The sequence below is a fragment of the Atractosteus spatula genome, chromosome 7 (assembly GCF_055471065.1).
Source record: "Atractosteus spatula isolate fAtrSpa1 chromosome 7, fAtrSpa1.hap1, whole genome shotgun sequence".
In the NCBI taxonomy this organism is placed as follows: Eukaryota; Metazoa; Chordata; class Actinopteri; order Semionotiformes; family Lepisosteidae; genus Atractosteus; species Atractosteus spatula.
This window is the reverse complement of record NC_142712.1, coordinates 10,574,288-10,592,757: the sequence shown is the minus strand read 5'-3', so window position 1 is coordinate 10,592,757 and position 18,470 is coordinate 10,574,288. Positions and strand designations below refer to the sequence as shown.

General features: G+C 37.6%; 1 protein-coding gene across 1 annotated transcript in view; it reads left to right on the top strand.

The window, feature by feature from the left end:
• The first annotated feature begins 8,847 nt into the window (after positions 1 to 8,847).
• Positions 8,848 to 18,470, top strand: part of LOC148830440 (unconventional myosin-VIIa-like) — a 39,306-nt gene continuing 29,683 nt past the window's right edge. The window contains exons 1-12 of the mRNA XM_088922372.1: positions 8,848 to 8,952; positions 11,177 to 11,290; positions 11,763 to 11,915; positions 12,986 to 13,003; positions 14,614 to 14,798; positions 15,274 to 15,395; positions 15,558 to 15,700; positions 16,117 to 16,230; positions 16,704 to 16,857; positions 17,009 to 17,085; positions 17,884 to 18,003; positions 18,155 to 18,297. Of these exons, the coding sequence (XP_088778498.1) occupies positions 8,848 to 8,952; positions 11,177 to 11,290; positions 11,763 to 11,915; positions 12,986 to 13,003; positions 14,614 to 14,798; positions 15,274 to 15,395; positions 15,558 to 15,700; positions 16,117 to 16,230; positions 16,704 to 16,857; positions 17,009 to 17,085; positions 17,884 to 18,003; positions 18,155 to 18,297 (1,448 nt within the window). The remainder of the gene's footprint in view (positions 8,953 to 11,176; positions 11,291 to 11,762; positions 11,916 to 12,985; positions 13,004 to 14,613; positions 14,799 to 15,273; positions 15,396 to 15,557; positions 15,701 to 16,116; positions 16,231 to 16,703; positions 16,858 to 17,008; positions 17,086 to 17,883; positions 18,004 to 18,154; positions 18,298 to 18,470) is intronic.

Sequence of the window (18,470 nt, the reverse complement as noted above, 5' to 3'; positions counted from 1 at the left end):
CTTCTCCTTTCCAGGAGAGCCTTCACATGGTGACTTCTGATGTCAAGTAATAACCTGAAGCCATGGTCATTCTGCAGCAGGTAAGGGACTAGTTTCCTGCTTGTGAGGGTTTTGGCCTTGAGTGCTGTAAGAGGTTTCAAGGCACTAAGCATATTATTTAAAAAAAATTAAAGCACATCCTTATTGCAGTACACATTTGCAAAATTTATTTGAAAGTTTATTACCATTAGAAGCAAATGTTGCTGTTAAAATCTAGCGAATCTAGCAAAAGCATTTGTCTAACATAACTGTACAGTATACGTGCGATCTTACTATGTGAGTCTTAATATCTTTTTTCAAATATTTTATGTTACATACAGTATACATTTCGATCTCTTGGTTGTAAACTTAATAAACTGTTTTATGGATACGTAGAAAGATTGTGTAGGGTAGTGTGTTTGCTTAATTCTGTGGCAATGCAAGGATGCTTCAGTGAAATTGTTAAAAAAAAGACTGAAACCATGAGTTTCAGTTTCTTTGCTCTGTCAACATCACGCCAAACTAGAAGTCTCCTGTCAGTGCATTAAACCTAACTTTCAACTTTGTAGATCATAGTGATTTTAAGTGAAAAATATTGCCACCTGAAAATTATGCTGTTGACCAAGTAGTGTCCGCCAGTGGCAACTCAAGGAGAAAATCCACTCCCTCTGTCACAAAAGAGGGTCAGCATGTGTTGGGACTTCATTCTGGTACTTTGGGACGGGGGCAATAAAATAATCTTCGGGGAGCGTTAACGTTTTTAAATTAAAGTTTTTAAGTCAGCACTTCAGAAGAGGCATCACACAGCACAAACTAAAATAGATGTCTGACCTCGCAAAGACCTTTGCCATGTCTCCAGACACACGGCTAGAAAACACAGTGACCCAGAATAGAAGCTCATCCCACGGAAGAGGAGACTGAAGGCTAGTATTATCCCTAATCAGATCAGAGTGCAGTTCATTTTAACATGACTTGGAAAGACAGGCTGATGGATTCTGATAGTCCATGTCACATCGTCAGGTTTCCATTCAGCCTCTTGTTTATTCTTGCTTTGTCTGAACTGTGTGTACACATCTCTTGAGTTACAAATACAACCTTTTACAATCCCCATGATGGTCTGTGCTACCTGTTTTCATGGTCATTGTTGTGGCTCCTGAAAATCCAAACCTTTCTGTATGATTTCCTGTCGGACATTTCTTCTTTGCCAGAAATGTGTTTTTTACTAAAGAGTTTTAGTAACAGGGAGTAACAGGAACAGCAGAAAGGAGTGACCACCATTTCTGACACCAGCCAGGATCACCTCCACAGACATGTGTGGAGTTCACAGTAAGGCTGTCAGAGAATTGAGGTCCCTTTTAAAGAAAAGTCTAATCATGAAGAGTGACTAAGAAAGAACCCTGATGCATACCTCATCACTGAAACTGATGAATCGTTATTTATTTTTTATTTTAAAACAATACGCTTTGAATCCCCGTTTTGAAAAGCAAATCAGAAATGTTTTAAAGCAAGTATTTTAGATCAGTAAGTCAGTTGTTACCCAGGATTATTAAAAATGGTGTGGGTATTGTTTCACCCCATAAGCTGTAGATCATATTCTGAGCTTTATTATACCTGACATTTCTAAAGAAATTGTTGGTACACTAATTATAGCAACGTTGGTGGCTTTGAAAATTCACAAACCATTTAAAAAGTGAGCCCATTTTATGCCCATTCAGCTTATTGGTTGACAGAAACGGCAGCAGTTCGTCTTCTTGAAGTTGGATGAGCCAGGCCTAGCTCATCAACCTTTGTAAGCTGCTAATTGGCACAGACACCTCATCCTTTCAGCACACAGATGACAAGAGAACCATCCATTTTTCAGACATTTTTTTGCTTCGACAAATCTGGGGCATGTGCTTTTCCCCTGTTGATCTTCCTCATCCTCCTGCTGAAACTGAAGGCGCGGTGGCCCAAGGTTGCACGACAGGAAGTAGGCCGAAGGCTGTAAGGACAACTGTTTGCTTTCTTAGCGCTCAAGCTACTGACCTGAAGGAATCCTTTGTATGAAATGCAGTTGGCATGGCTTTAAATACAGAGACAGGAGAGCAGGATAGGACCGAGTGTTCGGCAGAAACAGGCAAAGAAATACAAAAGCTGAGTCTGCGATCCGCTCAAATTAAGGTAATTGTTTTTAAATGTACTAGCTTGTAATGTAGGTTTTGGTAAAGACAGGACAAACTGTGTGAGTGACCCACACAGCTTCTTTTTATTCCTTAAAATGAATATATATTGTAGAAGTAAATGGAAAAATATCATTCTAACATTAAAAAAAAACGTAATAATATGTAGATGGAGAGACAAATGACTGCAATTCAATAAATTATAGTGTTATATATTCACTGTTAGATCTGAGCAATAAACTGTATGTTTTAATATTTCAGATTATGTCAAAATATATATTTCAGATTCTACAATGTTCTGGGAACTGGGATATTTGACCATTTTGTAAGGCAAACAAGTTTTATTTGGGGGGTGATCTTTAAATACTGCAGATTTGAATACTGTACGGGGTAGAAATCAGAAGATATAGTTATGTAATCTGATTTGACTGGTCTAGACTCCTCCTTTACTAAAATGCAATTCAAAAATACTCCTTAATGACACTTCCATAACCAGGTCTATCATATTTTCAATGACTAATCCAACAAATGTACTTAGAATGGTCAGGGGTTCTTGCTTACAAATGCGTATACTTTCATGTTTACGTATGTGGAAACAGGCAAGGAAACTGGAAAAAAAGACTGAATACTCTGCAGTGAATACATTGCTTTCCAGTTGAAGTATAAAGCCAAGATGAACTTAGGTTTATAACTCTGTGAGAATTTTTGTAATTCAAGTTTTCTTTTCTTTCTTCCTAATGGGCACCTTTGAAAAATTAAATCATTTTCTCTTGTGAACTGAAACTGTGGTTGCAGTAAAACATGATTGCAGGTACAATTGAGCTACTGATTTTTGAAGTTAAATGCAAGTACTGTAACTTATTTTACCCGCACTCTACAGCTTAGCTAGATGTATATTGCTGGACACTCTCACCATTCAGAGTTACAATAGGTAGCTTCACTGTCAATTATTTCAATAAGCTTCTGACATCCTGTAACTAAAACAAACCCTGCTTCCTTAGGCATGATGTAGAATAAAAAGATTCTGCAAAGTTTTTTCTGCAAAATATTCCTAACAATGTATTGTTGATAAACTGAAGTAGAAAGAAATGATTATTAGAAATGGAAAATGTGTCTAATAATAAAAGTTTTAGAACTTTAAAGCAGCTAATGTGTGGAAAAAAAGGTCTGCTATTGAAGCTAAATTTTGTCTAAGACAATCTTTACACACAGTCCCTCCTTACACAGAGACAGAAACATATTAGCATATCAAGCTGCCTCAAAGCAGCTGCTTTTATTATCTGTGAGACATTTTAACAGCATGGTAAATTGTGTGGAAATAAAATGATTCACGACTTCTATGAAGTGGTGTTGAAGTGTCAAATGCCACCAGAACAGACCTCTATGACACACTGGTGACATTTGACTTCTCTTCCAATCTAAATGCTAATGGCTTGTTCGTTTTCCACCATAGATTGCGCGATCCTAAATTAAATTTTAGCAAAGTATTTCTGCTTGCCTTACCAACGTCAAACTAGAAGCATTTTTTTTTGTTCTCAAAACTAATCATCTGAAATGTATTTTAAATCCTATTTTGGAGCAAGTAGCAGGCAACCAATTTAATGAATTTAGTTTTGGATGTGAGGAAGATGGAGAAGTCATTTCCACTTATGAGCCAGTCCAGAAGACTTGGACACTGTAACATGATACTTTTGATTGCATTAAACAGTTCTTTGGAAAATGGTCTGATTTAAGAAATACAGCAAATGCAATAAAATCAATCTTGGCATGGGCTTTTGAACACAATTACTGTATATGAATTGGCTTCATTACTCTGCTCTCCTCCCCACTGATAGCTGATGTGTGGTGAGCGTTCTGGCGCACTATGGCTGCCGTCGCACCATCCAGGTGGATGCTGCACATTGGTGGTGGTGGAGGGGAGTCCCCATTACCTGTAAAGCACTTTGAGTGGAGTGTTCAGAAAAGCACTATATAAGTGTAAGCAATTATTATTATTATTATATCCACTCCTTCTTATACTGTATGTACTCCTTCTTATTCAGTAAGAACAGTGTCACGTCCTATTCTCGTGCTGACCATTTTGATAAGGAAGTTCAGGAGAGACTGTGAAAAGGGCTTCTCAGTCACATTAATAATTAAAATCTTGTTATTTTGCTTCCTCTATATCATTTTGAATATTCTGCTTTCTAGAAATTGAACCCTTTGAGGCAACCCTGTCTGTGCAGTGGAAGTTAAAACCCCTTGAACAAAAAGAAGACAAAACATGCACAGCAAGTCAGACCATGACCAAGGATAAAATTATGGCATATAATCCTCATTAATTACTATGTTCGGCAATGAGATTCCTTTTAGATATACATGGAGGAAAAGTGGTACAGTATGTGTAGTGTTCTCATGGAATTTCCTACGTTACATAAAGATGGCATTTAAGTGCATCAATATGAATGAAGTTGAACTGGGAAATCTGCATGATGTGAGGCACAGTAAGAGAAGCTGTGTGTTTCCATTGATAAAGCTGCATTTTGAAAGTGTGATGACTGTCCTTATACACCAGCACAGAAATAGAAGCTTTCTATGTCTTTAGCTATTGGATTGTGGTTTGAATGAGTTTATAAATATTTGTAATATTTACAGTATTGCAAAGTTGTTTTGTGTATTGAGATCATGGTATGATTATATAAGTTTCTGACCTGTCCACGGACTCCCAATGCAAAGCAGCTAACATGCAATAGTCATGCAATACATAGTGACTGTTAAAAATTGTATGTTGGCCCTGAAAAATTAAATAAATAAATGTGGCTTATTGAAGCTTATTGAAGCCTTAAAAAGAGAGGCGGAGTTTGTCCTTTCACGAAAAGAAGATTAACCTTTGTCTGTGCACTTAATTACAAACATAACTAAACAAAAACTTCTTCACATGTTTTTCTTAAGGCTAGGCAGTATCTCGTATAAAACTCTGTTCAGAACCTCTAAAGGTTGGAGTGAAATGAAAGATCATATTGTGCTGCTCTTGTACAGAAAGATATTGAGTTACTTCTTTAATTATATTTCTATGGAATTTTTGTAGTATTCAGGAATGGCAGTAACTACTTTCAGGTTGAGTACAAGTGCACTGTGGAAGGCCTCTAATCTCACTGTGTTCAACACCCACAAAGGTAACAGACCGATCGCCCTGGTATGTGAATATTTCTCCTGTTTAAAGAGAAGGGTGGAACACATTAAATCAAATACTAGAGAAAACAGTTTGTTGATATGGCTGGCTCAGAACTGATATACTGTAGCTGTCATTGTTGCCAGAGAAAAATACATAAACTTATTTTCTTAACACAAAAACCCTTTACGTTGCCCACTTATTGATGTCTTTTTCCAGAATTATGCTCATACATATTGAGACATTATGAAAATACACAGATTTACTCTCCCTTCAAGCAGTCTGAAGACTGTAGAGCAAATAAACTATATGATTGAACAAGCAGAGGTTTCCTCCTTCTCTTCAGAATGAGAAGTATCTTCTGCTGTTTTTGTTTCTTGTGAGGCCCACACATGCACACACAATTCATCACTCTAACACTATCAAAAATAAATACGCAAGAAAGGCTACGCACAAGAGGAGGCTGTTCAACCTGTGTAACTCATCTACTTTTTTTCTGTGTGCTCTTCTCTTCTGTTGTTCTTATTTTGTATTTGAATGTTTGTGTAATATATCCTGCTGGTTTGTCTTTTTGTGAAATTACCAGTTGGTGTTAAAAAAACAGTGTTGTGTTGCAGCTTGCCATTTCTAAATTCTGGTTTCTAAGTCAGAAGGATGAACAACCATGTTGCATAAACCGTGAACTGTTAATAACACAACGACATACCACCAGGGGGCAGTCTGTAATCAGTATGCTGCGTAGTACCCTGTAACTCACTTTGCTTTACAGTAAAAAGGTGAGAATCTTTTTTATTTTTACCTAAGCCACACCTGCAAGCATCTGTAATTAACATATTATTGTGTATCTTTTTACAGTATTGCATATTGTTCATTTACACAGCAGTACTTTACAGTTATTTTCTCTGAGAAAATACATATATCCCTGTCCTTTTCTTTAGGCAAATAAAAACAATGCACTCATCTTTCCTTCAGAAAGATGTTCTATAATGAATTCCTTGTTCATTTGTGAGAAAGTGTCATTCAGAATATTCTCGTATGGTGTTTCTTAAAACCCGACAACATGAAAACATGCACACAAACATAAGGCACACATGCAGCCCTGTGGCTGAGGTATCAACGAGGCACTTTCTCAATTATTTAATGGCTGATTGTGAGAGCCCTTGCTCATGCTTCACCTGATAGTCTTGAGTCTTTCCTGGAGGGATTGGTTTTCTGTCTCACACCTGTGCATTACATCCCCCCTAGTTACACTGGCCCTTCAACAAGCCCCAGCTCTGAGATGACACATGAATTGGCAACACAGACCTTCACCCTCACTAGACAAGACCTAAAGATACTGTAGATAAGCTTTAATCTAAGGTCATTTAAAACCTTTTTGTAACTTGCCAATACATTACAAATAAAGCTATTTCTGTCCTTCCATTAAATATTACTGTCTTGTAATGGTTCTCTAATACAAAAATGTAAATAATGTTGTATCAGTCGTAAAGCAAATGACCTGAACTGCTTCCTTAAGCAGAGGAGTATTTAGCTAATTGTCCTGCAGTAAATATAGTGTTCTAGTGAATTGATTCCCAAACCTAGCCCTGGGAATCCAAGTATCTCCTGGTTTGTGTTCCACAAGTGGCTCTCAATTAAATAATTGTACCCATATTTGTCTTAAAATGGTTTAGTATGAACTATTGTTTCCAGTTCCCAAACACGTAGAACACTGCCTTTTAACCATTGTGATTCTTTGTGAGCTTTTGTGTTTCCAGCAAATTCCCATCCTTTGATTAGAATAAAAACTTATATCCAAAAAAGCATTGATTCAAATAAGGATTCGTTTAAAAAAAAGTGCTTCTTATATGGACTATTTGAACTGAGGTCATTTCTAGGATTTTTTGCAATCTAAAGAAATAACACTGTAGGATTTATTTTTAAAGTATTGAGGCTGAGGGGAATTAAGTTAAAAATATTTTATTGTCCTTTTATGTCAGACCACAGCAGTTTAGAATTTATGCTGGCTGACACTAACAATGTAACTTTATTGATCCTTTGGATTGCTTGTTTTATTCTGTCAGGACATACAATTTACTGCTGAGGGCTTGGGCCTTCAGTGCCTGAAGCACAGCCATAAATCCAAGCTCAATTGCATACAAATGGCTGCATTTCATGAGTGGCTGACACTGGGAAGTAAGGAATTGAGAATTAATTGTAGCCACTTTTGCTTTGTCAGTAAGATACTATTATGAGAGATGTGTTCACAATGACACTACAAATGAAAAGGTACAGACAACAAGTATTACTTTCCAGTTAGATTTCTTTTAAAAACAGTATGCAGTGGTTGTGAAATTAGGTATTTTTAATCCAAAACTGAGAAATTATTTTAAATTGAAATGTCACATAATTTACTTATATGCCTAAACTGTAAATTTGCAATTAAATGCATGAAAAAGCTAAGAGATGGGACTCTGTCTTGAGTTTAACGAGAATGCAGAAGGTACTGTAGGAAAACTGCAAATGAAACATAGTAAAGACTGACTTGAGTCCAGAGGTTGTTAATTAAAACCCGCTTGGCAAAGCCTGTTTTGGGCATCTTAAAAAAGAGATGATCTGGAATTAGTTTTATTCCTACATTAGCATCTGCTCTGAAATGCATGTCTCAGAGGTACTGCAGGTAAAGATAACAGAATATGAACCCATGATTATACACCCCTCAGGGCACGTACTGTTGTTAAGTCTGGTAGCTGCAGCTGCACATACAGTATGAGATCCTGATGTTCACGAATTAAACGGCAAATCGAATGTGGAATCTCCTGGAATCCCCCTATTTTCTTCCTGCTGCTGAAACAAAGACTTTAAAGAAACAAAATGCAATAAATTATTTAATTACTGTTGCTAGGGATAGTGTGCTGCTTTAAGGAATGGCAGCTGTGCTTTGGTGTAGGATTCTCATTGCTGCTGTATTGATTTGCTGATGGGGATATTACATTAATTAGAAAGCTGTATACAGTATTTCAAGGGAATGCCCACCCTGCTTTTGTCAAGTTGTAGGTAACCCATAAAGGGTTTGTCAGTGTGGGTGTGCTTAAGGCTCCCATCTAAGCTCTCCTGGGGGATGATTGTTCAAGGCCAGACAGTGAGCTCCAGCCAGAAACCAGACCTGTGCCCAGATTCTGTTTCTTCTCACACCACGGAGGAGCTGGGCTAGGGTGATTCACCTTCTGCAAGTCTGTTCCGATGATCTGTGGTATTTGACCTTTGAAGACCGCAATTCAAACAGTAGCTTAATTTCTTTTTCTGCCTTTGTGGTCTAGGGTTTTTTTTTCCCCAAACATTGCCATTTTGTTGCATTTATTTAAAAATAAGTAGGATATTTTTTGAGCTCCTGTAGAACCCTGGACTGTTTTTCAAAGGATAGTTCAAGTAGCGCATCTTCTGTGATTAGAGGGAAACTGCTCTGCTGGGGCCAGCTCTCAAGCAAGGCGTTGTTTTTTTTTCCTGGAGTTTTAATGGAAGCAAAGCTGGGATTTAAGGATGTACAACCAGCGTAACCAAGGGAACTTATATGAGAAAGACCAAGGAAAATGGGCGCTCTTTCGGAATGTCAACACAGTGTTCAAACAGAGCACTCTGTTACCGGTAGGAGTGATTTATCTAGATTATTGGAAGCAATACTGAAATGCAGATTTGGCTGTTCACTGGAGTGTAATGTGGATTTAATTATTCCAATTCGATTCTTATTTTGACAGGGGTCCAGTGTCATTGTAGTGCTTGAGTTAAATGCAAATTATGACCCTGCTAACCGCATACAGTACTTCAACCTACAGTACTTACAAAACAAACACCAATACAGTAATAAAAAATTAGATGTTTTTCATAGTGCATATGTCCATGCTGAAATCAGCTTTAGTAGTTTTGTTATTTTAATAATACCTCAGCTAAGATTAATTTATTTGCAGCTCTCTATACATCTTCTTGTTCACAGGCTTTTAATCAAACAGAAATTCAGTTCAATTAGAAAACATCTGTACTGTATGTGCCACAGTCATGAAGAGAAGGGTATAGAAAAATTATGTTACTTGGCTTAATTTATGATATGGTATCACAAGACTATAAAATGTATTTTCTAAAGTGAATTAAATCTACATTTGTGCATGACTGCTTTGGAAATATAAGGTCTACACTGTGCATGGTTTCTAGAAAGCCTTTGCTGGATTACAATGAACACCTGAGAGAGAGGTGCTATTACCCACTGGTTACACATACTGTATGTGAGTCTGAACAGAATAAGTTTCTCGCACAGAAACTGAAGATTTTACTTACAGTGAAATGATCACTATTTAATGCTGCTGCATGAGAGTTAGAGCTCAGTTAAACTTACTCAAATGAACTATGCCCTTCCCCACACAGACAATGAATATAGGACATAGAAAGCACTACTCTATCCTTTAGAAAACTTGCCTTCAGTATGACCTGGATGAGTAATGTGATAGTTAAACTGGCCTTTGTAACCTGTACTCTGTAACTGATGATCAAACGATCCCAGGATTACTTCATTCATTTTTCTTGGAATCCAACTTAAATAAACTTGGCAGTGCCTTTTCAGTGTCACCATCCTCTCATTACTTTATTAGTAGATTGCTGTCAGTCAACATGAAGAACAATATTTAATTTTAACATGGTTTTACTAGGAATAACACTTGCTGGGAAAGTATTTGCTACCTTATAAGTGATTTACCAAAAATGCTTTTTTCAAAATTTAGCATCAGGATTAAAAACACAATTTAGTAGTGAAAGTGGTTTTATGTAGTGATGACGATTCTTAATGTTGTCCCATTCCATAGAAGAGAAAGGTCAGTGGGATTTACAGGATCAGAACGTTTCTGAAAAAAAGAGGAAAACTGAGGATTTTTGCAGAGAGTGCAGTTTGAATTCCACACTAGAGCCACAGTGGAGGTTTAATGAGTGTGGACTGTTTCTGAATTGACTCATTTTTGCCAGGAATGCAATTTTCTTAGCCCAGCAAAGAAATAGAGAGCATTGATAGTTTAGGCTGATGGTTGATTCTTAAGGGGGCATTAAATCAAGTTCACAGTTGTATGGTGGCAAGCTTATCCTTTTCAGAAGGCTTTTGTTAAAGTTCCGCCCGAACAATTGATTCTCAAATTGCAAGAAGTAGGCATTCACGGAAATGTGAGTGCTTGGACTGATTAAGAAATTAAAAAACAGAGAATAAAGATAAGGGGCTCTCAAACTGAGGTGATGTAATTAGTGGAGAACAACAGGGATCTGTAATAGTACCCCTGCTCTTACTAATTTATAAAAATGAAAATTCTGGTATACTTAGTAAACTAGATGAATATACCAAAATAGGAGGATTAGCTGGTTGAAGCAGCAAAATAAAATTCAAGACAGGACAAACACCTGCCAGCTGACTTTAAATGTAAAGACTCTGAAGGAATTGGACATTTTTAGTCTTGAACAGAGAACATTCCAAGAGGACCTAAATACAAGTACTGAATCCTCAAATGCATTGATAAATTTAACCCAGTGGATTTCTTCAGAACAAAAAGTGCAACATCAAAAAGACAACAGAAGTAGAAACTTTGTGGAAATATTTTTAAACTGGAGAACAGGAGGCACTTTTTTTTACTCAAAGGGTTGTGAGACAAGCTATCAGCCATGTTGTTGAGACAAATGTTTCAGTTCTTGGATCAATTAACTACTAACTACCAAATGGGCTAGATGGGGCAACGGCCTTCTCTCATTGGTAACCTTTGTTATGTTATTATTAGTAAACCATTTTACAGACTGCATCAGATTCTTTATAAGATAGAGTAGATGACAGACTGTTTCATTTCAGGGGGATTATGTGTGGCTGGACCTCAAAACTGGACGGGAATTTGATGTTCCTGTTGGAGCTGTGGTCAAGTTGTGTGACTCTGGCCAGATACAAGTGCTGGATGATGAAGGAAATGTGAGTATTGCACAGAAAATACTGCAGGACCTCAGCTCTTCTCTGTAAGGACATACTGAGAACCTACAGTATAAGTCTGTTCTTGACGCCAGATGAAAGTTGTACAGACTAAACTGAATCCAAAACTCTGGGCAGTAAAAAAGTATTAAGTTAATTTTGTTTGATCCTAAATGTGATGAATGATTTATAATATAAAAGCCTAATTGCGAATGAAGAGAGAGTGATGAAAATTAAATGTTTACTTATTATGTACATTTCTATCAATAATGAATACAATACTAATAACAGTATTATAATAAAAATATCTGAAAATCTTTTCAGAAAACACTTTTAATTCAGTGCTGATATTTATTGTTATCAACTGAAATAACTTGTCGTCTATGAGAGTAATGTGCAGATGAATTAATGATGAATGAATTCCCAACTGAAGCACTGTGCTAAAAGTGTGGACTGATTTTTTATTGACTCTCAGGAGCACTGGATTTCACCTCAGAATGCCACCAACATTAAGCCCATGCACCCCACTTCTATCCATGGCGTGGAAGACATGATCCGACTGGGGGATCTCAATGAGGCTGGAATACTCCGCAACCTGCTCATCCGGTACAGAGATCACCTCATCTACGTGAGTCCCTTTATACAGCTTCAGGAGTGGAGTTTAACTTTAACCCATTCTGGCATCTGAGAGCTAACAGACTGATTAGCCTCTGTATAAAATTATCGGGGTGACTCTGCAATGTTTTAGATTCATTTGCAAATTCATGGGTGTGCTGTTATAACAGTTTGAATGCAAACTTCAATAGTCTGGTTAGATCCTAACGAGTGCAAGAGAAGATGAATATGTATAAAGTGTTTGGCGTGACTCACCTAACTAAGGGAATGAGTCTAGACAGACTGCCTAAACCCGCTCACTAGTACAAGGCTTGAGCTGGGGAGTTTTCTGTAAGGATGTAGATGGGGAGGTGAGGGGGAATGAAAGAGAGATATGCAAAAGGAAGTCCTGGGTGCGAGGCTTATATGCATAGGCAAGGGGAAGTGTGTGAAATTAGGATCTAATCCTACCACCGAATGTCCATTATAATTAATGTTAAATTTCCATGCAGAGAAAGGAAAGTAGTGCTGCACTCGCCCATCATATCAAAACTATATTCTTTTTATCTCTGTTGAGATCCTTGATGACAATCATGACTGAAATGTCAGAAACTTTCTCAAGAATTGTAATCTAGATTAATAAATTGAATTTGCAGAGTACTGCATTAACTGTTGTGCTATTTCTTTCCACAATGTATGTGATATTCAGTCATATTATGCACATGAGGTCACTTGTGTGACCATTTCAGTTGCCCAGGTGGCTCAAGAGGTAGGAAAAAAAATGTCAATACCATCTCCTTTACCATAGTCAAACCTTTCAATATTTTGTTTTACAGTACGTACTGAACATAGAAATTCCCAAAGCTTAAGAGTTTTAATGTTCAGTTCTAATATGCTCTCTTAAAGACTCAAATATGTCCTATGTAGTCACAAAATTTTCCCCAGAGAACCTCTGTTTATGGATCACCTTTATCAAAAGCAGCATTGTTTTGGTGGGGTTCCACAAATAAATGATCCTGTAAACTGAAATACAGATACAGTACTTGCATATCTTTCCTCTTTTCTTCCGATTCAACCTTGTGTTCTATTCTTTTCTGTCTGAAGACTAACTGTGGAGGAAGGGTAAGTATCCAAATATTCTGCATGGGTAGCCATCCATCAAATTCTGTGAAGGGTACACCATTACAAGATGAGTGGATCACCTAACTGACACTGATACACCAGCCATTGTCCTACTAATATCTGATACACAGACAGCCTGCCTCTGCTGTTCATCTCATGTCATTCCTCCAGTTAACAAGCTGTGTGACTCACAACTGTGCAACTGCGGTGCAAGTCAAGGATATGCAAACCATTGGATAGAAAGTTATTTTTGTTATTTTTTATATTAACATTACTTTTTTGTTGCACTCATAAGGAAGGCTATTATTCTCATGTCAAGCATATTTGTCTTGTCTGGCTGTTTGCTGTACAAATGTTTACGGTATCTCCACCTGAAATATACTGTAGTGCACACATTGTAAAAAACATAATCACAACATCATCATAATGAACATCATCACTGTTCATTGTACTGTATGTTCATTGGAATATGATCTTGGTTCAATAACAAATGATGCTAAAGCAGTACAGTCTATTTACGAATAAATAGACTTTTTGATAAGACATTTAATATAAAAATATGCTGCAATTCAAATGATTGTTAAAGCAATTGGAAACTTCCATAAATAGTTTTTTAAACAACTTAAATATACTGGTAATTCAATTTCTTTAATGTCCTGCATTATTAATTCATGTGATAGTAATGAGCTCACTGGAATGCAACTCGATGCTGTTGTGTAAGCACAGAGCAGGTGTTGTGTGGAGTGGGGTGTGTGCCCACATTTTAACAATCACTTACATAAAGTGCTTTAAGGTCTCACTGGGGCTGTTGACCATCTTTGTATAAATACTTAGCTGGAGACATAAGCCTGAAATGTAGAGCTATCAAACAAAAAGCCCAGTGTAAAAACAAAGCAGTCTGATCCCTTAACATGGCTGACAGGCAAAGTGGACAATAGCAGCAGAAAGCATGAGACCGTCGACAGCTTTGTCTTCAATTATAAAGAGCTTCTTACTTTAATTACTGGAATTCAGAAGCCAAAAGTCCTATAAATGGGTGAATTAAACCCACCCATATAGACTTTTCACCAGGAATATCATCAGATATTAATTAAATAAAAATTATTCTGAAACATAAATAAATAAAAAATAAATGAACATCATTCAATAAATATAAATTTAACAAGAGGTGACAATATAATTTTGATTTGTTTTTCTTTATTCTTCCTTTTTAATTAAAAGGCTTCTTTTTTTGTGGGAGCTTTTTAGGGAGTTTCCCTTACATGTGCTGGATCTGACTTGGGGAAAACAAAATTGATGCGGGTGTGTAGGTGAATTTGAAAAACAAAATGTGTATTTCATTTTAATTCTAATTGAATTTCCAAAACAATGCTCCAGGACAGTATTTAGGGACCCTGTCTCACCTTCAGGTGAAACATTAAACTGAAATCCTGATTTAGAAATCCAAGGCACTGAGTAGCTGGCCCCTAGCACTCCCAGATGAGTGCCACACTTCAGTGGGAAATTAGTCCCTTCCTATACCTGTATGTGAAGTGCTTTAAGTGAAAAGTGCTACATAAATTCAAGGAACTATTGTAAGTAATGACTTACCCGCTGGTTTTCAATCCCAGACCTACACAGGTTCCATCCTAGTGGCTGTGAACCCTTATCAGCTGCTGCCCATCTACACTGCGGATCAGATCCGTCTGTACACCAACAAGAAAATTGGAGAGATGCCACCTCACATCTTTGCCATTGCAGACAACTGCTACTTCAACATGCAGCGTAACAACAAGGACCAGTGCTGCATCATCAGGTGTGCGGGTCCATCCTTGATATTTGCTGTTTTGAAAAAATAAAATAAAAACAAACATAACATAATTTATGTTAAGCAAGCGTACAAAAACTGCTGACCCGTTTCTGCATTCACTACAGGTATAAAAATACAACTGGATGCAGAATTTCAAGGCTATTGACAAGTATTTCATTAATAAGCTTCTTCTTCTGGGGGTATTTACATACCTACAGGTGCAGTTAGTCCCTGTGGTAACATCGGACAACATCGAATGATACCAAATCTCTTTATGAGAGGACATCTTAATTTTTATACTCTCATGTGGTTATTTGGAGTTCAGATTTTAGATTTGTTTGAAAGTGACTGTAGTTTGTCGGATTTTCCTACTTTTGTTGCACAAAAATAAGATATTGACAAGACTCAATTAGCTGGTCAGTGAGGCGTTTGATGTAAGTGAGAACAGATGACTAGCAATGTTCATTTTTATGTTGCCCAGTGGGGAGTCTGGGGCTGGGAAGACTGAGAGTACCAAGCTGATCCTTCAGTTCCTGGCTGCCATCAGCGGCCAGCACTCCTGGATAGAACAGCAGGTCCTGGAGGCCAACCCCATCCTGGAAGGTCAGAAATATTAACAATGTGTACAAAGGAGGTTCCTTTTCATTCAACCATCTATTTGCTATCAAAGTGGGTTTTTTTAGGTCAAAAACGAGGAAGGCTTCTGTAGTTTTTATTCTACCATTTTTGTTTTCCTGTACATTTGATATCTTTCTCTTCCTTCAGCTTTTGGCAATGCCAAAACCATCCGCAACGATAACTCCAGCCGTTTCGGAAAGTACATTGATATTCACTTCAACAAGAGAGGAGCCATTGAAGGAGCCAAAATTGAGCAGTATCTGCTGGAGAAATCCCGAGTGTGTAGACAGGTGAAGAAACTGTCCCTCAACATGATATCGAAAGTCTCGAAAACCATGTATACCTTACCAATGTCTCTTGTTAAGAAGTATAGTGTACCTTCCCTTTTGAGTTGCAACAAATTGTTGGGAAAGACATTCTTGTCTTGTACACGGTGCTCAATGCTTTTGATCTTTTTTTTAATTCACATTTTTTATTTAAAAAATAAAACTGCCCAGAACACATTTTTAGATACTGAACCATTTAATAGTTATCTTCATATTAAAATAATGGCATGGCCTGTTTGTCTCCAGGATATGGAAATACATTATACATACCCTGACTAAAACAAATCTCCTACACATGTACAGTTTCTAGCTATGAAAATATTATATAGTATTTTATGATGCAAATTTTTAGGTAACAGCTGCCTATATTACATCTTCAGGCTCGTGATGAGAGGAACTACCACATATTTTACTGCATGCTGAAAGGAATGACTCCAGATCAGAAAAAGAAGCTGGGTCTGGGTAAAGCCACAGATTACACCTACCTCACCATGGTGAGTGCCAGTCTTCTCAGTCACATATTTCTAGGACACCTCCCTGGATCATGTTGGGAGCGTGTTTTGCAGTGAAACAAAAAAACTGAAATGCGTTCCTTTGGGGTACATAATAATGACCAGTTTTACATTCTGATTGTCCCTGTTAAGTAAGCATTTCTTGGAATACCTTGAGGTTAAATTAACGTGATTAGATTGACTTTCATTGTATGAAATTTTCCTGCTTACAAGTGGACTTCTGACAATTTACATGCCTGTTATAACCTTTTGTGTTCTGGCAATGTTTGCAGTTTATGGGCTCTGCAAGTTCTGCTGTGCTCTCAATAAATGCAAATAATCGGATTCATCATTCTAACAGCATCACAGCGGTTCTTTGTTTCCTAATGGAATTTTGTCTTATCGTTGTAATACCCCAAAAATCGACAAAAAACGGTGATATCCAAGTTTGTTTTGGAACCCTGTGATGTCACTAGGGAAACTGCACGGTTTGTGACGGCCGCGATGATACGAAGGAGTACTCCAACATCCGATCGGCCATGAAGGTCCTGATGTTCACAGACACAGAGAACTGGGAAATATCAAAGCTGCTCGCTGCCATCCTGCACTTGGGCAACCTGCGCTATGAAGGTGAGCTATGAGAAGTCCCTGGCCTGGGATTCTGGCAGTGAAGAATAGCTCATCTTTAAGGGTGTCCTAGCATCTTTTCTACATAAATGGTGTTACTGTTCTGTCAAGAAATCTGAAACGATGTCTGAGTACAGTATGTCCTTCTCTCCAGCCCGGATGTATGATAATCTGGATGCATGTGAGGTGGTGCGTTGCCCTGATCTCACGACAGCGTCATCGCTGCTGGAGGTACGTATCCACCAACTGTACCAGCAGTTACAGTTCTATTCATGCACGTCATTCGCTTTCATATTTCTCAGCAGTCAGATTCTGACAGTCACCTTGCTTTTCTTATACCAAACTTGTTTGTTGTTTATTTTTTTGCCTTTTCTCTATTGCAACTCTAAAGACAGCTTTTATTAGCCTTCTTCACAAAAACATTACTGAACTGAACTCACAAAAATGACTGAACTGTGAGTTGTACAGCAGCTTTGATTTGGATGCTTTTGCCTGGAGGTGCTGCAGTATTGATTATCACCCTTGTGAAATTAATAATTGAAAATTGAATGATCTGTACTGTATAACGAGGTTTTATTACAGCTTTGCAAGCTAGTTAAATTGAAGAACTGGTGGGGATTACAGATTAAAGAATACAAACAAATACAGTTTAATGTAAACTGAACTGGGAATTGCTTTGGGTTTAGACTCATCCTGGTCCGATGTGCATCAGAGCCCTCTAGTGGCACAATATTACAAAATAACAGGTCAAGGTTGTTGTGTATAGCTGTGACTTCTGTTAGTGCTTGTCCAGACCATGATTACTATGATTGGATGTGATGTGCCTCAGAAAAGGGAGGAGTATTCTTTCTGTCAACAATGGTAAAGCAATTAATGATAGAAAGAATTGGCACAGAACTAAAATAAGGCATCAGCCTTAGATTGACAATTACACATACTGCTGTATTTAGTATTTAGCAAGCAGAGAGTTCAGAAATATCAATTTCAGATCATTTTTGTTGCTTTTCCTGCACTTCTCTGTGCGACCAGGTGGATCGTCAGGACGTGATGAATTGTCTGACCAGTCGCACCCTGATCACTCGCGGAGAGACTGTCTCCACCCCACTGAGCATAATGCAGGCTATCGATGTCAGGGATGCCTTCGTAAAGGTAATGAAAGCCAGGTCAGCCAGACATAACATTTCATCCTCTGCATTTTCTTCCCTTAGGCACTCATCTGTCTTAAGTATCGTTGGAAACACGTTTGTGAAAAAGGAACAAAACATTTCTAACCTTTGTGGTGTCATTGCTGGTGATGCAGGGAATCTACGGAAGGTTGTTTGTGTGGATAGTGGAGAAGATTAATGCTGCTATTTACAAACCCCCGCCCTCTGAACCTAAATCGGTGAGAAGATCCATTGGTTTGCTGGACATCTTTGGGTTTGAGAACTTTACTGTAAACAGGTGAGGCTGTTTCCCTAGGTCTGCTGTGCTATCCTGCAAACGTATTCATTAAACCACTCAAACTGTTAATATTTAAACATTATTCTAAAATAAAAAACATTCTATATTTTTACATCAAATTGTGCTAAACATTCCGTGCATGATTTACTGTATATCTTGCATTCAAATCTTTT